The sequence below is a fragment of the Accipiter gentilis genome, chromosome 29 (genome assembly GCF_929443795.1).
Source record: "Accipiter gentilis chromosome 29, bAccGen1.1, whole genome shotgun sequence".
Lineage (NCBI taxonomy): Eukaryota > Metazoa > Chordata > Aves > Accipitriformes > Accipitridae > Astur > Astur gentilis.
This window is the reverse complement of record NC_064908.1, coordinates 20438873-20456878: the sequence shown is the minus strand read 5'-3', so window position 1 is coordinate 20456878 and position 18006 is coordinate 20438873. Positions and strand designations below refer to the sequence as shown.

Sequence of the window (18006 nt, the reverse complement as noted above, 5' to 3'; positions counted from 1 at the left end):
CTCCACCTTACATGTAGGTGGGTTTGTACCATGGCACACAGGAACAGGCGACATCTCTGTTGATTATTTCTGCAGTTCGGTTGACAGAAAAGAGATTAAATAAAATAGTAAATACTGCTAGTACACCAGATTCTTCTCCCTCCTCCAGTGTTTCCTGCTCAGGGTTATTTGCTCCTCCTGAGTCTTGCTATGCAAGACCCAACTTCCAAAGCAAGTTTGGGCAGATCTAACACACACAGGGCAGGGCAGGGCAAGGCAAAATTGAAATCACTCCATCTTACTGAAAAATAATTGCTAAGCAAGCTTGAATAGCTTCCATGCTAATTCACACCAGATGAAGTACCTCTTTCTTCATTAATATTTACAGTAATAACTAACAAGCCTTAATTCTTTATATAAGCTAACAGCCTATCTCCCAAAGTTGAGCTAAAAAAAGTCAATTTTTCAGTAGGATAGTTCACCATGACCTAGGACTTATCTGCTGAACTCTCACATTACAGTACCCACCATCTCAAAACACATGTACAACATGCAAAATGCATTTCAATTTGCTACAGTTCAACTATCTAATCAATATTTATAAGAAACTCATACCTCAAGTTTGTTTCTGCCCAGTGGCTGCTCTGCAGCTAGCATTGAACATACTGTCTATCCAGCAAGATTTATGTGCAAGGCACACCTCATTTCTCAGGCCCCTTCACAGAACTTATCAGTAATGCACAGGATCGGTTGGCTACTAAATTATCTACTACGATATTACGGTGTTGCATAAAATCAACAAAAGCATGTAACTGTGCCAAAATCTCCAGTTGCTCGTAACGCTAGAAAGAGGAGTTCCCCTTACATAAGGAGCCATACTAATAAAATGCTAGTCAGAATAAGTGCAGAACTCGAAGGTGCTCAAACTGACAAAAACAACCAGCTCGCAGCCCCTTCTCTCGAGAGTAGCTCCCTTCCTCATCGTGCAACATCCCATCCGCGGTCCACCATGAAGGGTAACTGCTACTAAGGACAGAGCATATCCTCCAGGACCTGACAAACCTCACACTGAAACCCTCATGTGGAGTATCTTAAATATTCTGGAACCCTCCAAGGCAGCAACAGTTTAGAAGTTCATTTCCTAAAACCACCATCCTGCTGCTTTTACAGAAGCACAGCATTTCAGGTTTCACGTACTGCCCATGCCATTCCTCCCTCCATCATCTTCAAACAGCAGCTTCTACTTGTGAGTCGACCGCATCGTCCACAAAAATAGCATTCTACCTATCAGTAAGTGTAGTGTCACATGCTCGATTTGAGCGCTTCATCGTAACGGACGGCTCTGTTCCTTCAGAGCGTGGTATCATGACTTTGCAAGAAAAAAGACCGATACTCGCTTGATTGAGTTCTTCAACATTAGGGGTCTATCGGTAACAAAAAAGGGAAGTCACGATATGCGTCAAGTTACAAGTTTTAAACCTGCGTAACAGAAAGCCACAAAGGAGAGACGCCAGCGACGTTCTCGCCGAGCCGCTTCGACAGCGACTCGTTGCCCAATCCCACAGTGGCCGAGAGCAGCGAGGGCCCCAGCTGCCAAGTGCTTCAATTTTCCAAATACCTCCGCAAACCTCAAGAACTACCGGTTCTCAGACACACTAACATGGCAGGTAGGACTGGCTCTGGCCGGAGGCGGCTGACAGAGGGGAGGAAAAAAAAAAAAAAAAAAAAAAAAAAAAAAAGAGGCACAGATAAACGCTCGAGCAAATCTTAGGGCCAACTTCGCTCCGTGCCCCCCCCTCGCCGCTCCCACGGCGCCGGCCTTCCCCCCCCCCTCCCGCCGCAGACCCCGCACGTGGCTCCGGACAAACCGCCCCCCCCGACGCTGGACCCCAGCGCCCACACACCCCGCCGACCCCCGCGGCGCGCTGCCCCCGCCCTCCCCCTGAAAAAAAAAAACAACAAAACCACCAAAAAAAGACACCGAAGAAGGTTTTGTCAGGCCCTGGGGCCGGCGGGCGGGCTGCGGGGCGGCCTGGCCTCGCCTTCCTCCTCCGAGCAACGCGGGGCGAGGGAGAAGCCAAGCGGTACGGCGGAGGAGAAGAAACGGGAGAAGGAAGGGGGGGGGGGGGGGGTTTAGGAGCGCACCCCTTACCCGGCCAGCGCCCCGGCTCCGGCTCCGCCGCCGCCCGGCTCCCGCTGCGGCCCCGAGCCAGGCGCGGCGCGGCACTGCGCAGGCGGCGGGCGGTAACGGCGACCGCGCTCCTGGGACTTGTAGTCCCTTGGCCGGGGGGAGCTGGGGGGTGGGGGGGGGGGCCGACGGCGGAGCTCCGCTCCGCCGTCGGCCCCCCCCCCCACCCCCCAGCTCCCCCCGGCCCAGCGCTGAGCTCCTTTCCTTCCCATTCCCCCCGCCCCATTTTTATTTTTTTTTTTAAATACCACCTTTCTTTATTTAGCTCACCCCCATTCTGCTCGTTTATTCCAGCCCGACTATTCTGGGAGGAAGGCGAGCGGTGGCTCGAAGGATTTGGAGGGAAGAGCGAGGCTGAGGGGGTCTTTGGTGTGGGGTTGGGGCTGGGGGGGGGAGCTGGGCGTTGCGCTAGCCCTTCGTGTTGGGGTGTAAAATCAATCGCCGTTGCAGAGGCAGTTTACCTATAGGACATCTCTATACGGTGCGTTTTGTCTCCAGGTGCTTCACCGACCGTAAGTGTCGGCCATTACAGTGGCTCAAAGAGCACGGCAAAAGTTGTTGACAGGCGGGTACACCAAGCGTGGAAGCGCTGCTCCGTATGGAGCAATCCAGCCTAGATAATACCAATTGCTTCGTCATAAATAGCAACATAGGTAGCTTCAGCCCAAGACGTGATTAATGCAACGCAGTCGCAGAACGATTTTCACTTTGCCCTTCTTTTCAAGATTCTCAGAAAAAATACAGCTCTCACTGACACGTGACAGGGCCTGGTACAACCGTACAAGAAAACAAGAGGCTCAGACTGACAGAAGAACATGGTAAGGTCACAGTGCGATTGATCGGCAGGGACGGGGTTAGAGACCAAAACCACAACTCCCAACACGTGCGACTGCTCCTCATAACACACAAGTCAAATACTATGCCCAGCAGAAGTACTAGGGAAAACTAAATAGCACAGCATAATTTATTACATGAAAAGTTGTCCCAACGGAGGATTTAAGAAGCCTGTTCTCTGAGGGGAAAGAAAACATAGTTGGAGACACGCAACTACCGTCTGCAGTCCAGGCCGGTACTGCACAGCTCCCTCGGAGAGGGATGCCCCATCACCCTGTACAACGCCAGCAATCAGCCGCGGCTTCAAATGACCCAGCGCTGCAAGCCCGCCAGGACTGACAAGTTCCCAGGCTCTCTGTGAAGAAGGGCACAGCATCCAGGCTCGATGGCGATTTCAGGGGTCAAGGGACGCCTCCTGAGCCACCACAGCTGCTTGCTTTTTATGCCCAAGTTACCTGCAAAGCTCTGCCCAACAGGCAACTCAAAACAAAAGCCAAACGTTTACACTTGCACATCTCTCGCTCTCCAAAATATTGTCTATGTGCCTCTTTCTTAACTGACACAGTTACTGCCCTAAATTCTCTTCTCCAAGAAAAGAGAATGTCTTATGTAACTGAACTTTTAATATCCAAATAACATTTTAGAAACAACGATGGCAAACTTAAATACAACAAAAAAATGTTCATCAAGCCCAAACACACAAGGCACCAGCAAACTGTTAATGTACCTACTGGTACAGCTGTCACGCTGTATTGCCAACTGTAGCACAGAATAACGGCTGTATTTACCACATCACTCTCCCTAGAGAACTGAGAAAAATGAGCCCTGGGCCTAGAACTATGAAGCTGTGCACCCCACCCCCGCCGCCTCATCTGCGTGAGGTTTCCTAAGAAGAAATAAAATGCTTATGTTATTTACAGTTCTCAGGACACACAGCTACACTAGGAGATAATTCTCTTCTAAGGACTAAGCTCAATAATTTGCATCAGATACCTCAGGATTTTTAAAAGGAGAAAATCAAATCAATGTGAACGCAATGCAGATATAATTCAATTAAAAAAATGAGACCCACTAAGAGATATAAAGGATGCAAGATATACTTCAAAACAGAAGGAACAGTATCAAGATCAAAATGGCATTTCCAGATGTGTGTTGAGAAACAACAAAGTCTTTTGACAACATCTCATTTCGTCATCATAAGAAATCCAGGCAGCTGGGCCAGGCCCTGCTGGCACAAGAGGCAACTTTAAATTAAAGCCATTTACACTCGCAGAATGCTGCCTGAGCACAGCAGTATCTCTCTCTTTGTAACCGCTTTTTTTATACTACAATTACCTGAAATTATTTTTGTTAGGTTTCAGATCTGGTATCATCCAATGGTGAATGAACAACTTTTAATTTCTTACTTTACGTCACTCTTCAATCACTCAAAACTTTCATTTCTGATTTTGGGTTTCGTAGTTGTAATTTTCGCTTTAAAATGTGGTTTTAAATCTAAGCAGGTAGGTAACATGGGCGTGCATGATCCGCAGACCTGTAAGGCAACGGGATGGCGGAGATGCAGAAGGCCTGTTACCTACGTAACGCAGGGGCCATCTGGGTGGATCTACGCTCCTAAGGACCGTGCCTTCACCTTCCTAAGGAGCCTCTCGTCCCAAGAAGCCAAGGGGCTGATGTAACACTGCGTCCCGAATTACATCTGAGTGAGGACATGGTGACTCGCTGTCGAGACATCACGGTTCAGAAGGTGGCAAGTGCCCTCCTTCAGAGGCCTGCTGGCCCTCCGGTCAGGGCCTGTGTGAAGCACGGCGTGCCCGCCCAGGGACAGGCCCCAGCTGGCGTCCGCATCCTGAGGCGCATGTGGAGAAACCTGCGTCTCCTCAGGGCTGGCCGCCCACCTTATCACCTTATCCCCAGCGCTTCCGTGGCTGCTCAGGGACGGGGGCTAATGGGTGTCTGTCCGTGGGCTCAGGGGGTCCCGCCGGGCCTGGCCCTACCCGGCTGCAGGGGGATGCGCCCACCCAGCTGGGGCCAGGGCCAGGCCGTGGGGGCCCTGCCTCACCGTACCTCCCTCGCGGGGTGCCGGCAGCCCTGCTGGGGCCGCTGCAGGGCGGGAGGCGTCGCAGGTGCGCGGGCCGCCAGGACCGACCCCCCGCCATGGCGGGCTCCGGCCCGCCCGGGGTCGGTAACCATGGAAACTTCCAGAACGTGTCCCCCACCCCCTCCTTCGTCCCCTGCCCCCGGCCCCGCCATGACGGCAGCCCTCAGCCAATGGGCTCCCTCCGCTTGGCTCACGCTTCTCTGTTGATAGGTCCGCGACGCCGGCGGGGTGATCCAATGGGGTGGCGGGAGGGGGGCGCGCCAGGCTTGTCAGAGGGACAGCCCGATTCTCGCCAATCAAGGAAGGCCAGCTTAGAAGCAGCCCACCAATGGGAAGGCTCCAGCGAGGGCATCGCAGCCAATGGCGGGCCTCCACGAAGGAGTAACGGAAGGTATATAAGGGCGGGCGGCGCGGCCTGGGCATTCAGCAGCGGTTGGGGGCGCGGCGGTTCCGTAGGTGACGGTAAGGCCGGCGGTGCGGGACCGGGCCTGGGCCTGGGTCGGGGGCGGGAAGAGGAGGAAGAAGAAGAACTGGGCTGGGGGGATGGGGCGAGCGGCGCTGCCGGCGGCCGCCGCGCACGTGGCGCCTCCATTTTGTGACCGGCGGCTTCTCGGCAGGGTGGCGCGGGCGAGCGGACGGCATGAAGCACCTCCTGTGGGCGCTGCTGCTGCTGCTGGGTGCGGCGCGGGCAGAGGAAGAGGAGAAGAAGGAGGACGTGGGCACGGTGGTGGGCATCGACCTCGGTACCACCTACTCCTGGTGAGTGGGGAACGGCCCCTGGGGTGGGGGGGGAATACGAAGCGGCTAGACCCCCGGCGTGGGGGCGGCTGGGCCCGCGGGCCCATGGGGAGTCCTGGGCTCCGGAGGGTGTGGGGGAAAGCGGGCTGTGGGGCCCGGGGAGGCGGGAGGAGAGGAGCGGAAGGGGGGGGGGGGTGTAGGCCCCAGCAACGCCTGACTGTTCCGCTACCCGCCCCCCCCTCCCCCCAGCGTGGGCGTTTTCAAGAATGGCCGCGTGGAAATCATCGCCAATGACCAGGGGAACCGCATCACGCCGTCCTACGTGGCGTTCACGCCTGAGGGGGAACGCTTGATCGGGGATGCTGCCAAGAACCAACTTACATCTAACCCCGAGAACACTGTGTTTGATGCCAAGCGGCTCATCGGCCGCACCTGGAATGACCCTTCTGTGCAGCAGGACATAAAGTATCTGCCGTTCAAGGTGAGTCATGAATGTGGAGGGGTGGATGGTGGGAGGGGGACCTCTGAGTCTGGTCAGGAGAGGCTGCTGAATCAGGGTGCCCTTTTGAGCAACCTTGCAGTGCCCTAGTCCTCCTGAGAGGGTTAGGATGCAGCCATGTGGCTGTGGTGTATAGACAACAGTTCCTTGTGTTAGCTAGCATTCAAATTACATCTTGTTATATAGAGGCTTTGTTTAATCTTCAGAGAGAGAGAAACACTTGGGCCAGTGGGAATAATTCTATGAATTGTTGAATAGGACAGCATATGTTGTTCTTTTCAGGTTGTTGAAAAGAAAGCCAAGCCCCATATTCAAGTTGATGTTGGAGGTGGACAGACAAAAACATTTGCTCCTGAAGAAATTTCTGCTATGGTCCTGACAAAGATGAAGGAAACTGCTGAGGCTTACTTGGGAAAGAAAGTAAGTTCATGAGCGCTGCTCAGAAGAATCTAAAGCAGCAGCTTTATAAAACTGAAGATGGGTGGGCTGAATCTTTGGGCTAACCTCTGTTTGGTGCTGCTGGCCCCTTAGGCCAGCCCAGTTGAATGGGCTCAGTTGATGGTGGGTTTTTACTTCTCTTTAAAGAACAATGGGGTACTCGTTACCAGTGTTGCTATGGCTATTTAGTTGCTACCTGCTTTTCTTCCATTTCTATAACAAAATTGTATTTGTCTCCTTATTCAGGTTACCCATGCTGTTGTTACTGTGCCAGCCTACTTCAATGATGCTCAGCGTCAGGCTACGAAAGATGCTGGTACTATTGCTGGGTTGAATGTGATGCGAATCATCAATGAGCCGTAAGTAGCCTAACCTGTCCTGACTGCTGGGGAGCTGGGGGCTGGTGGTCCCAGTGTTCTGAATGGGCTGTTCCCTATACAGAACGGCTGCTGCCATTGCTTATGGGTTGGACAAGAGAGAGGGTGAGAAGAACATCCTCGTGTTTGACTTGGGTGGTGGAACTTTTGATGTCTCCCTCCTCACAATTGACAATGGAGTCTTTGAAGTTGTGGCTACTAATGGTGACACTCACCTGGGTGGAGAAGACTTTGACCAACGTGTTATGGAACACTTTATCAAACTCTACAAGAAGAAAACTGGAAAAGATGTCAGGAAGGATAACAGAGCTGTGCAAAAGTTAAGACGGGAAGTGGAGAAAGCAAAGCGAGCCTTGTCATCTCAGCACCAGGCTAGAATTGAAATAGAATCCTTCTTTGAAGGAGAGGATTTCTCAGAGACGCTTACTCGAGCCAAGTTTGAGGAGCTGAACATGGTAAGTTTAGAAAGGTAAAGTTACATGGCCTCAGCTCTAGATTGGAGACTTGTGAATGTGCAGTATTTCATGCTGTGACGCTGTACTTTGGGGTATAAATAACTTCCCACTTGCGGTAAAAACCAAGCAGCTGCTTCTTGCTGGGGTAGCTGGGGCTGTGTATGTGTTAATGACAGCTGAAGTCTCATCAAGGCTGGTTGTAAGCCAGTTGATGTTCCTCCTCTATAGCAGTTGTCCTTTGTACCCCAAGGCTGTGTAATTCAGAGGCTAGCTGTGTGGGAATACAGTCTTACAGCCCTGGGCTTTTTTTGCCTTCCTAGGACCTGTTCCGTTCCACTATGAAACCTGTTCAGAAAGTTCTGGAAGATTCTGACCTAAAGAAGTCTGACATTGATGAGATTGTTCTTGTTGGTGGCTCTACTCGCATCCCCAAAATACAGCAACTAGTTAAAGAGTTCTTCAATGGGAAAGAGCCATCTCGTGGCATTAATCCAGATGAGGCTGTAGCCTATGGTGCAGCTGTCCAGGCTGGTGTTCTCTCTGGGGACCAAGATACAGGTAATGACACCTTCACTGTCACTTCAAGAAAGCATTGACTCTGAGTAGTAGGTATTAGTTACCTGCAAATGTAGTGGAACTTCTTTTCCAGTCCTTAAGAAGTTCTCTACTTCTGAGACCTCAGCATCCTGTTTGTAGTGATGAGATGCTGTGTTTCAGGTTGAAGTCATGTCAGTCTTACCCTTGATCTGTTATAGGTGACTTGGTACTGCTTGATGTCTGTCCTCTGACGCTTGGCATTGAGACTGTTGGAGGTGTAATGACTAAACTGATCCCAAGAAATACTGTTGTTCCCACGAAGAAGTCTCAGATCTTCTCCACGGCTTCTGACAATCAGCCAACTGTGACAATCAAGGTCTATGAAGGTAAGTGCCACCTGTGGTGGACCATGTTTACAGCTGGAATCTGTCTGTAGGACTTCAATACTTGCTACCGTCTTATCACAAAGGCTGTAGATATTTCTAGATGGTTATGGACATCTCCTTATAGGGGAAGACCTTTGTAACAGTGGTGGCTTTCTGAAGCTGCTTTGATCAGGCTTCTTTGACCTGCATCAAAAGCTGTTACTAGACTTTTTTTAAATGTGTTTTTTCTGTGGTTGCATTCTGAAGAGCTGTTCAGAGTAAGAGGTGGTAACTGTTGGAAGTGGCTAGGCAGATGCCTGGTTGGAATTAAAACCTTCCCTTTAGAAAGTGTGCAGCTCGTGGTTTCACAAAGTACTAGCCACAGCTAGGAAAGAAAGAAACCATATTCTAATTGTCTTCTAGGTGAGCGTCCCCTCACTAAGGATAATCATCTTCTGGGAACGTTTGATCTCACTGGAATCCCTCCTGCCCCTCGTGGTGTCCCTCAGATTGAAGTCACCTTTGAAATAGATGTGAATGGAATCCTCCGTGTCACAGCTGAAGACAAGGGCACTGGGAACAAAAACAAGATCACGATTACAAATGATCAGAATCGGCTGACACCAGAAGAGATTGAGAGGATGGTTAACGATGCTGAGAAGTTTGCAGAGGAAGACAAGAAGCTTAAGGAACGCATTGATGCCCGGAATGAGCTGGAAAGCTATGCCTATTCTTTGAAGAATCAGATTGGGGACAAAGAGAAGCTGGGTGGTAAGCTGTCATCTGAAGACAAAGAAACAATAGAGAAAGCAGTTGAGGAAAAGATTGAGTGGCTCGAAAGCCATCAAGATGCAGACATTGAAGACTTCAAAGCAAAAAAGAAGGAGCTGGAGGAAGTTGTTCAGCCAATTGTTAGCAAGCTCTATGGAAGTGCAGGCCCTCCCCCTGGTGAAGAGGAAGCAGCAGAGAAGGATGAGTTGTAGATACTGGCATTGCCGAATGTTGTGTGTGTATATATTGGACTCAGGAACACTTGTTTAAAATATTGAACTCTTAATTTGGAATGTAACTTTGAATCTTCACTCGTGAGTGGAGCTGGAAACGCTAGCCCGAAGTGGCTGTATACTGCTTTTCGTTAGCAGTTGCTCAATGTCTGGGGAGGGAAGGGTAGTGGGGGGGGAGTGTAAATGCGAAATGGGTTTAGAAGTACTGGCAGTGGAAGCATCCTATTTAACAACTTGGTCATGTGAATTTGGTGTAGAACTTTTCTACCTGAAGTGACCACAATAAATTTGCTATTTACACTGGACTTTGTTCTAGTTTTGTTTTCCTTTACCTAGTTACAGCAGCTAGCTTTAATCAGATGTGGGTTGTGCCTAAACCAGTTGGATTTGGATTGACCACGGATATGGTACCCCTTCAAGGTGAGCCTTTCATGGAATGGTGTGAACTGTAACAGCCCTATGCTTCCTGCAGTCTGGCTGCCCTGTAGCTTCTCCTGTGGAAGAGAGCCCTGAGGGTACTTGATGTGGAGAAGGCTGGAAAGGAAAAGATGAGAGGCTTGAAAGCTGTAAGAATACTGATGTGTCTGGCTTGTGGCCAGTGGGAGGTCTCCTTGGGGAACTTGACCTCAGCCTGCTTGGTGCTGACAGATGGCTGTACCCCTCCTCTTGGGGCTGGGGAACAGGTGCTGCGAATGGCTCCAGCAGCTTGGCATCTCTTGCCTGTGGTTGAATGGGGACCCCTGATGCTGAAGTGTGCTGGTGTATTTGGAACTGTAGTGTAAAGTTCATGATGTAATAGATCCTAATAAGGAGGGGGGGGGTAGTCAACCTAAGAAACTGCTGAAGGGAGGGGCCTCTGTGGTTGTGCAGCTTCACTAGAGCCTGGAGAGGTGGTAGGTTCTCAGAGCTGTAGTGGAGCTATGTGCCTGCATCAGTGATGATGCAAACTGTGTAAGGGAGGAGAGACTAGCTTTAACTACAATTGATTTCCTCCTGGTTTTAGGAGCTTTATTAGGGTCTTGTGTGAGACAATGGACCAGTTTTCTGAAGACTGAAAACTAGTCTGTATATAATAAATGCTTTTAGATAAAAAGGCTGAGTTCAATTAAGCTTCTCTTTTTAACTGTTATCTTTACCCTGTCCATGGGATTAGGTATGAAATTGAACCAAGTATGGAAAGAGCTTTTGTGGTGCCTGCTCTTAATACCTTTCTTAAAACCACTGGGCACTTCACATTTTCCCTCATCTGGGGGACAACTTTCTGGTTTTCATTTATTCATGTTGAAAATGGTGAATGCTAAAACTCAAATCATACCCCCCGCCAATTTTGTTTCCAGGTAGTGCTGTGGCTTTGCAGGCAGAAGTGTTTCTGTAGACAAGCGTATGCAAGTTTCTTGTGGTGCAAAGCTGTCCAGACCCAGCAGAAACCATGCCAGGCTCTCATGTTCCAGCAACCTATGGTCAAGTAACAGTGGCTGAAGCTTTTCTGCAGTGGCAGCAAGGACTGCTGTGCCTACTGTCAGCAGGACTGCGTACAGAGAAAGCACCTGCACCTCAGGGCTGTGTTAGCACAGTGCCATCCCTTTGAGGGTAAGAATTTCTTTATTGGAAAGAATTAACTTAATCTGACAGTACTATAAAAACTGTAGAAAAGGCTGGTGCTGTGCAGGACTGCAGCTCTGCTAGTCAATCAGACTGACAATGCAGTCCCTGTATATTTCCCCCTGGGTGTCCATCCCACCAAATATTAACAGCAGATGCATGACTGTGTCTTCAGCACACCCCTCTTCCTCTTGGCTCTCCTGGAGGGGGCCAGCTTTGTCACCCACTGATGCAGTTGACTCTTTCCCGGTTTTGTTGTCCCTGGTGACAGCTCCTGTGTCTCTGCTCTTGCCAGCCTGCCAGGGAATGACACACATGGTGTGGTCCAGCCTCCCAGGGGGTAGAGGGGAGTCAAACTGTAGGAGTGTCCACTGCTGCTTCTCTGCAGTGCAAAGATACACATTCACATCTTTAAATGTAGCTTCAGAGGCTTAAAAAGCATGCTGGGACAGTGACATCATTAATTGGACTAGTCTTCAACATTATAGAGCATTTAGTCTTGTACTGGTGTTAACTCCAGTGCAATTATACTGACTACCAGTCTGTGAAGCCCAGGAACTGAGGGGGTAATGCATTTTCCAGCTGACTGGCACTTACCCTTACACAGCTGAGAGAAGTCTCCTTACCTGTGTGATACTTGTATGTAGTATCTAGTGTCCCATCTGGACCTATTCCACCAAAAATGTACAAGTGGTCTTTAAACACAGCTGATGAGTGGGATGCCCGTCCTCCTGGGACATCACCTGTGGCTGGTATCTTAACCCATCTCATGTCATCTGTTGGAGAAAAAGAACACATCTATGGTTATGCACTATAAAAAAATCCATCAGTTTTGTTGTTTTAAACAAATAGGGTGATATTTTAAGCACTTAAGAACTGATCTTTTAGAAATAAGGTTCCCCACATTCAAAACCCACCACACAACAGCTGTTGCTCTGTGGTGCCTATGTCCATACTTACTTATATCAATGCAGAACAGATCATTGTAAAAAATATCACCAGCTAAACCTCCATGGATGAAGAGTTTGGTCCCGACTGCAACTACAGCGTGTCCATGCCGAGGAGAGGGGGCATCACCGTGAGTATTGGGCTGGGACCAGGTCAAGGTGGCTAAAAATGGGAGTACATGTGCTCCATTAGGAAGGGAACTCTGCAAGCTCTGCAAGCCAGTGACCCCAGAGCCCTGCGGAGGCTTCCTAAGGAAGTGCCTCCAGCAGGGTCACAGAAGAGTTAATGCCATATCGTACAGTGTGGGCAAGCCCTCCGATGGAGCTCTGTGTGCTGTTTGGGTTGCTCGGCAGCAGGAAAGATGAATTCAAACCAGAAGGCAAACCCTTTCTGGCGCACACAGGGCCCTCGGAAAGAACGGGACAACTCTAACAGTATGCAAGCAGCACAGGACCATGCCACCACAGAAAGGCATCTGCTGTTGGGCAAAGGTGACAAGCCTCTCCCACTGCAATCCTCCTCCCAGACCTTTACACTGCTGTTTTGGCCAAATTCCCAGCGCCTACATAAAGGTAAGTGCCGGGAACACCCGCCCATCCATTTAAGCTCAAAGCCAAAGCAGGGGCCCAATGCTTCCATGCCTCTGCATCTGGAATGCAGACCTCCGCTTCAACAGCGGCTGGATTCCACAGTTTGGCATAAGGGCCCTTTACCTGTCCAGAGGTACCTGAGTCAAACACGTGAAGCTGCTGGTCTTTAACGGGTTCTGCTCCTTTATCTCCCCCTCCAAACACGTACAGACAGTCTCCTACGGCTGCTGAGGAGGTGTGAAATGTCCTAGGCAGCGGCTGCACTCCGCTCACTTCAGGACTCTCCCAGGTTCCCGTTTCTAATTGAGACGTTTGATTAACAAAGTAATCAAGGTAGTAACAGAAAACGCGCTCTGCTCCCCCTCCCAACTGGCAGCCACCCCGAAGGCGCCTGGCCGGGGCTCTGTGGCCGAGCCGGCTCCAGGCGAACCGAACCGCGAGGGGAGCCCCGGGCGCCGGCGGCTCGGGGTCCCGCTGCCGCGGGTCCTCGGGCACTCACCGAGGTCCAGCGCCTGGACGCAGCTCCGGTTCCCCGCCGGGTGGGCGCCGCCGAAGACCCAGAGTCGCGGGGGGTCGGTGGCGGGCAGGAACGTGGCGTGTTCGTAGCGGGGCCGCAGCCCGCTCCAGCCGGCCGCGACCCAGCGGTGCGCGCCTGCGGGCGGCGGAGAGCGCGGTCGGCGGCGGCCCCGCGACCCGGTTTCCCCCCCGCCCCCGCTGCGACCCCCAGTCCCGGCCCTCACCCAGCTCCACGAAGTGGGCGTCCGCGAAGGCGCCGGCGGGGTCGGCGCCGCCCAGGAGGAGGACGCGGCCGGTCCCGCCGCCCGGCAGGAAGAGGCAGCCGTGGCCCACGCGTCCGCGGGGCCGGTCCCCGCGCGGCGACAGCCGGTACCTGCGGGAAGCGAGGGGCAGCGCTCAAGCGGCGCCGGGCCGGCAGGCCCGTCCGTCCGCTCCGTCCCGTCCCGCCCCGCTCACCACTTGGCCGGCTGCGGGCGGCGGCCCGGCTCCAGCAGCGGCAGCGCCCGCGGCCCCATGGCGGGCCGCCGCACCGGAGGGCAGCCGCCCGGGCGGAAGCGGCTTCCGCCTTCCGGCCCCGCGCCTGCCGGAAGTGCCCCGGGCTTCCGCCGGCGTCCGTCACCGCCCCCGGAAGTGCCGGGCTTCGCTTCCGGCCCCGAGTCGCCGTCCCAAGATGGCGCCGCTGGACCTGGACAAGTACGTGGAGATCGCTCGGCTCTGCAAGTACCTGCCCGAGAACGACCTCAAGGTGCGGCCGGGGCGGGGGGGCCGGGGCGGGCCGGGCCCGGTGCCGGCGCCGAGGCCGGTGCCGACCCGCTCTTCTCCCGCAGCGCCTCTGTGACTATGTGTGCGACCTGCTGCTGGAGGAGTCCAACGTCCAGCCCGTCTCCACGCCCGTCACCGTCTGCGGGGACATCCACGGGCAGGTAACGGGCGGGCCGCCCCGCACCCCCGCCCCGGCCCGGTCTTGCCCGGCCCGGTCCTGCCCGCCGGGCGCCGCGGGGCCCGGTGCCGTGCGGCCCGGTGCCGGTGCCGGCAGCCCTCACGCTCCTGCCTCTCTCCGCAGTTCTACGACCTGTGCGAGCTGTTCAGGACGGGCGGTCAGGTCCCCGACACCAACTACATCTTCATGGTACGCGCAGGCGGGGCTCGCTCGGCCGGGGCTCAAAAAATGATTTAAAGCTTAAATCCCGGTACGCCAGTCGAGTCTCAGACCTTGCCCGCTGGCGCCGCGTTTGCTTTTGCTGTTCACCTGCCACGTACAGGTTTTCTTTTGTTGAGTAAAGTACAACTTACATGGTGCGAAGCGAGGCAGGAAGAGCGGAGCGCGGTGCTGGTCAAGCAGATCCGTGCCGGTGTGGCAGCAGCACCCCGTTAGCCGGAACATCCCGAGGGCCCATCAGGTTGTGTGCTGGGGCAGTTCTGGGTGAGCACGGCCCAAAGCTGCAGGTCTGAGCGACCAAAGAACGTGTTCTCCTAGATCTGAGCAGATCCCGGCGTCCCTTCAGCATTCGTTAGGTTTCTTTATGCACTGCGAGAAATTTAGAATGGATGTATCACTTTGCATTTTTCCATTTGACTGTTTTTCCATTTACAAATATTTTTTTGACTTGCAGGGTGACTTTGTAGATAGAGGTTATTATAGTCTTGAGACTTTCACTTACCTTCTTGCACTAAAAGCTAAGTGGCCTGATCGTATCACACTGTTACGAGGCAATCATGAAAGCAGGCAGATAACACAAGTGTATGGATTTTATGGTAAGTCTTTACCCAAATGGTTTCTGAAGGGGGGCTAATGTGTAATAAACGAGTGCAGCATCTTTCCCTTGGGAAACCTGTTCTGAATGCAGCGCTACCCAGGGCTTTCCTGGGACTGGATGGGGAGTGGGCTCAGTAAAATTTGAGTGTTATCATTTGTAACCTGATCGTCGTGTTCGTGAAGTAGAAATGTGTGTTAGTCCAGATCTTGCTGCTCTTTTCCTCCAGCATCTGGGTGTCTGTTTGGTGGTTTTTTTTTGGTGCCGTGTTCAATTTTAGAGACAGAGCATGATTTATACAGAATGTGCTTTGGTATCATAATGCAAAGTTCTACATGAAGTCATGGTGTTGCTGTAATTCCTCTTAAGTTTCAGTATAACTGAAAATCAGCTTCACATATAGAGTTTGCTGTGGAACTCATTTGTTGTCAACATGAGCTTCTGCGAAAATGCCACTGGCAAGAAATAAGCAGCAGAACAACTGTTTGGAAAACTGAGGGAATTAAATTGCTTGGAAGCTTCTTGTTGTGTGAGGCTTTGATAAAACCTGAGGAAATCCTGGAAAGTATTTAACACCTGCCACAAAGAATAGCGTCTGTAACATACCTTCTCTTGGATAACGCATCAAGTACGAATGTTCAGAGGTTGCTCAAGAAATGCCTGCCCATCAGGTTTCTTGCCGCGTTCATGTAGCTTTAAACAAAGCCCCTGTAACTCCTGTTTGTGGTAAGAGTATCTTCCACCAGCCCTGCTTGGTTCATGCTTTCTGCCTCAATTCTCCTGTATAAAATCTGCTAATTTAAGCACTCGGCTGGTCTAGGCAAGGGTCAGTTCCCAGCCGGCCAGCTGTGGCAAGCGGCAGACTGCTTAGTGGTGATCCCGATAGGGTTTTTGTTATATGTCTGACTTTTGAGTTCTGCTGTAAGTGTTTGATTTTATTGTCTGAATGCCTTCTGATCCATTAAGAAGAAAAAATTCTTTGTTTAACAGATGAGTGCCAAACCAAATACGGAAATGCTAATGCTTGGAGATACTGTACCAAAGTCTTTGACATGCTCACAATAGCAGCTGTAAGTGTAAACACCACATTACAAAAATACACGTAGATTGTCTAAGTGTGACTATGAGAATTAGTGACCTTTGAGGGTCACACTGGTAGCGTTCTGGCCTGGATTAAATAGTGAGTATGTCACACATGTGCCTTTTTTTCTCCAGTTAATAGATGAGCAGATTCTCTGTGTGCACGGTGGCCTCTCTCCAGACATCAAGACACTCGATCAAATTCGAACCATCGAACGTAATCAAGAAATTCCTCACAAAGGCGCCTTCTGTGACCTTGTTTGGTCTGATCCAGAAGACGTTGATACGTGGGCGATCAGTCCGCGAGGAGCAGGCTGGCTCTTCGGTGCAAAGGTGACGAACGAGGTAATGATGCTGTTGTGTGCAACATAAAGTAACTGCAGGTATGAGATAAATTGAAGCGTCACGCTCAGTTTGGTATTTAACCTAGTGACAAATGGGTCGAGGACCCTGCAAGACGATGAACTTTCCTTGTAAGACCGCTCCGAGTAAGTCGTGGTGACGGAGAAGGTTCACTTAAGACAAGCTGAAAAATGAGCCATTTGAACTTAAAAGCATAAATACAACTGCCAACTGTGGTAATACCGATCTGGCTTTTAAAGAGTGTAACACAGTGAGACTAATGAGTATCACTCGGGTTTCTGTAGAATACTTTTCTAAGGATTTAGGAGAAAAAAACCACCATTTTTCTTAACAAGTCTTAATTTTTGTTACTTTAGAAAATGGCAAGCAGACCTCTGGGGGCTGACACACGCTGGCCTTCCCAGGCTCCTGAAGTAGCTGCATTACAAATGCCGCGCTCGAGCCTCACGTTGTTGCTCTGGCCTTGCCGCAGCATGTTCAGGAAGGATTGAGCCTTGCAGATGGCACAGGCTTGGGCATTGCAGCTGTCACCTGTATTTCATAGGTGTTGCTCACTGCTCAGCTCTCAAAACGCAAATTTATTTTTTTTTTGGTGCACTGGGTGGAAAAAGCTTCTTTTTAACCATTTCGTGGTGTGCGCGTGCCGGGGCTGTAGCTGGGAGAGGATTGTGTGGGCCGTGGCATGCAGCTGCTCAGAGAAAACTGACCTTCCTTTTTTCCTTTGCAGTTTGTTCACATCAACAACTTAAAACTCATCTGCAGAGCGCACCAGCTAGTTCATGAAGGCTATAAATTCATGTTTGATGAGAAATTGGTAACGGTATGGTCTGCTCCAAATTACTGCTACCGCTGTGGAAATATTGCATCAATCATGGTCTTTAAAGATGTAAATACACGAGAACCAAAGTTATTCCGCGCAGTTCCAGATTCAGAACGTGTAATTCCTCCTAGAACAACCACACCGTATTTCCTCTGAGACCTTTCCCTGCCTGCTGTCTCCTTCTTCCCTTGTACTGTCCCTTTACAATATACTTTTTATTGAGCACTTTGCTGCTGAAATGCTGCCTCTTGCCTTTTTTTATTTTTAAATTATCTAAATTTATTGTGTATTATGGTGTCTGTAGCAAGTGTTGTTTTTTTTTTTTTCCTTTTCCCTCCCCTAGATTAACTTCAGAGTATTTGTAATATGTCCTTGAAATTTATACTACTGCATGTAGTTCTTGCGTATTTCTGGGTTTAGATTAAACGTTTTCCTTTTAACAATCATGATACCCAGGAAGCAGCTCAGTCCCAGTGTGTTATTCAGCTTTATGTTTGGTAAGTTTTAAGAAATTTCAGCAGCAAAGTTATTGCCTCTAGTGTGCACGGTGGGACTGTGACTGCCTTGTGTTGTGTACACGTAGAACCCCGTCGTCCTCCTCGTGGCTTGTTTTAAGTGGAAAAAAATAAAGTGGTCAGAAGGGCTGTTCCCTGCCCCCCCCCCCCCCTTGTTTTGTTTTCTTAGGATTCCAGTTAAAAGTACCCAGACCTGCTGCAGCGATTGAGTTTGTACATTAAAATAACTGTTCTGATTTTTTTCAGAGACCTTGTATTTTTAATAAAGCCGTACCTTACATCAGCCCCCCCCCAGGCTGACTA

The 18006-nt window shown here is 50.9% G+C and overlaps 4 protein-coding genes across 5 annotated transcripts in view; 2 read left to right on the top strand and 2 right to left on the bottom strand.

Annotated features, from left to right (window-relative positions):
* The window catches only part of GAPVD1 (GTPase activating protein and VPS9 domains 1), a 29670-nt gene extending 27476 nt beyond the window's left edge, over window positions 1-2194 (bottom strand). The window contains exon 1 of the mRNA XM_049831602.1: window positions 2132-2194. The gene's annotated coding sequence lies outside the window, so the exon portion shown is untranslated. The remainder of the gene's footprint in view (window positions 1-2131) is intronic.
* A 3308-nt stretch (window positions 2195-5502) lies between these two features.
* Window positions 5503-9820, top strand: HSPA5 (heat shock protein family A (Hsp70) member 5). Its single transcript, XM_049831613.1, has 9 exons — window positions 5503-5564; window positions 5720-5861; window positions 6090-6321; window positions 6622-6759; window positions 7024-7136; window positions 7219-7609; window positions 7930-8167; window positions 8365-8532; window positions 8935-9820. Exons 2-9 carry the CDS (start codon window positions 5743-5745, stop codon window positions 9492-9494), a joined length of 1959 nt encoding a protein of 652 aa, XP_049687570.1. The 5' UTR covers window positions 5503-5564; window positions 5720-5742; the 3' UTR covers window positions 9495-9820.
* An 899-nt stretch (window positions 9821-10719) lies between these two features.
* Window positions 10720-13754, bottom strand: RABEPK (Rab9 effector protein with kelch motifs). 2 transcript variants are annotated; one of them, XM_049831631.1, is made up of 7 exons: window positions 13628-13753; window positions 13396-13544; window positions 13155-13307; window positions 12793-12954; window positions 12078-12227; window positions 11744-11893; window positions 10720-11499 (listed from the first exon to the last, which is right to left on the bottom strand). In XM_049831631.1, the coding sequence occupies exons 1-7, from the start codon at window positions 13684-13686 to the stop codon at window positions 11198-11200; spliced, it is 1125 nt and encodes a 374-aa protein (XP_049687588.1). In that variant the 5' UTR covers window positions 13687-13753; the 3' UTR covers window positions 10720-11197. The 2 variants fall into 2 exon arrangements, with proteins under 2 accessions (XP_049687588.1, XP_049687589.1); XM_049831632.1 differs by lacking the exon at window positions 12078-12227 and having other exon boundaries at window positions 13628-13754.
* Window positions 13755-13795: 41 nt separating this feature from the next.
* PPP6C (protein phosphatase 6 catalytic subunit) lies at window positions 13796-17945 on the top strand. Its single transcript, XM_049831640.1, has 7 exons — window positions 13796-13916; window positions 13999-14094; window positions 14235-14300; window positions 14785-14926; window positions 15916-15995; window positions 16141-16350; window positions 17096-17945. The coding sequence occupies exons 1-7, from the start codon at window positions 13842-13844 to the stop codon at window positions 17342-17344; spliced, it is 918 nt and encodes a 305-aa protein (XP_049687597.1). The 5' UTR covers window positions 13796-13841; the 3' UTR covers window positions 17345-17945.
* Window positions 17946-18006: the final 61 nt, after the last annotated feature.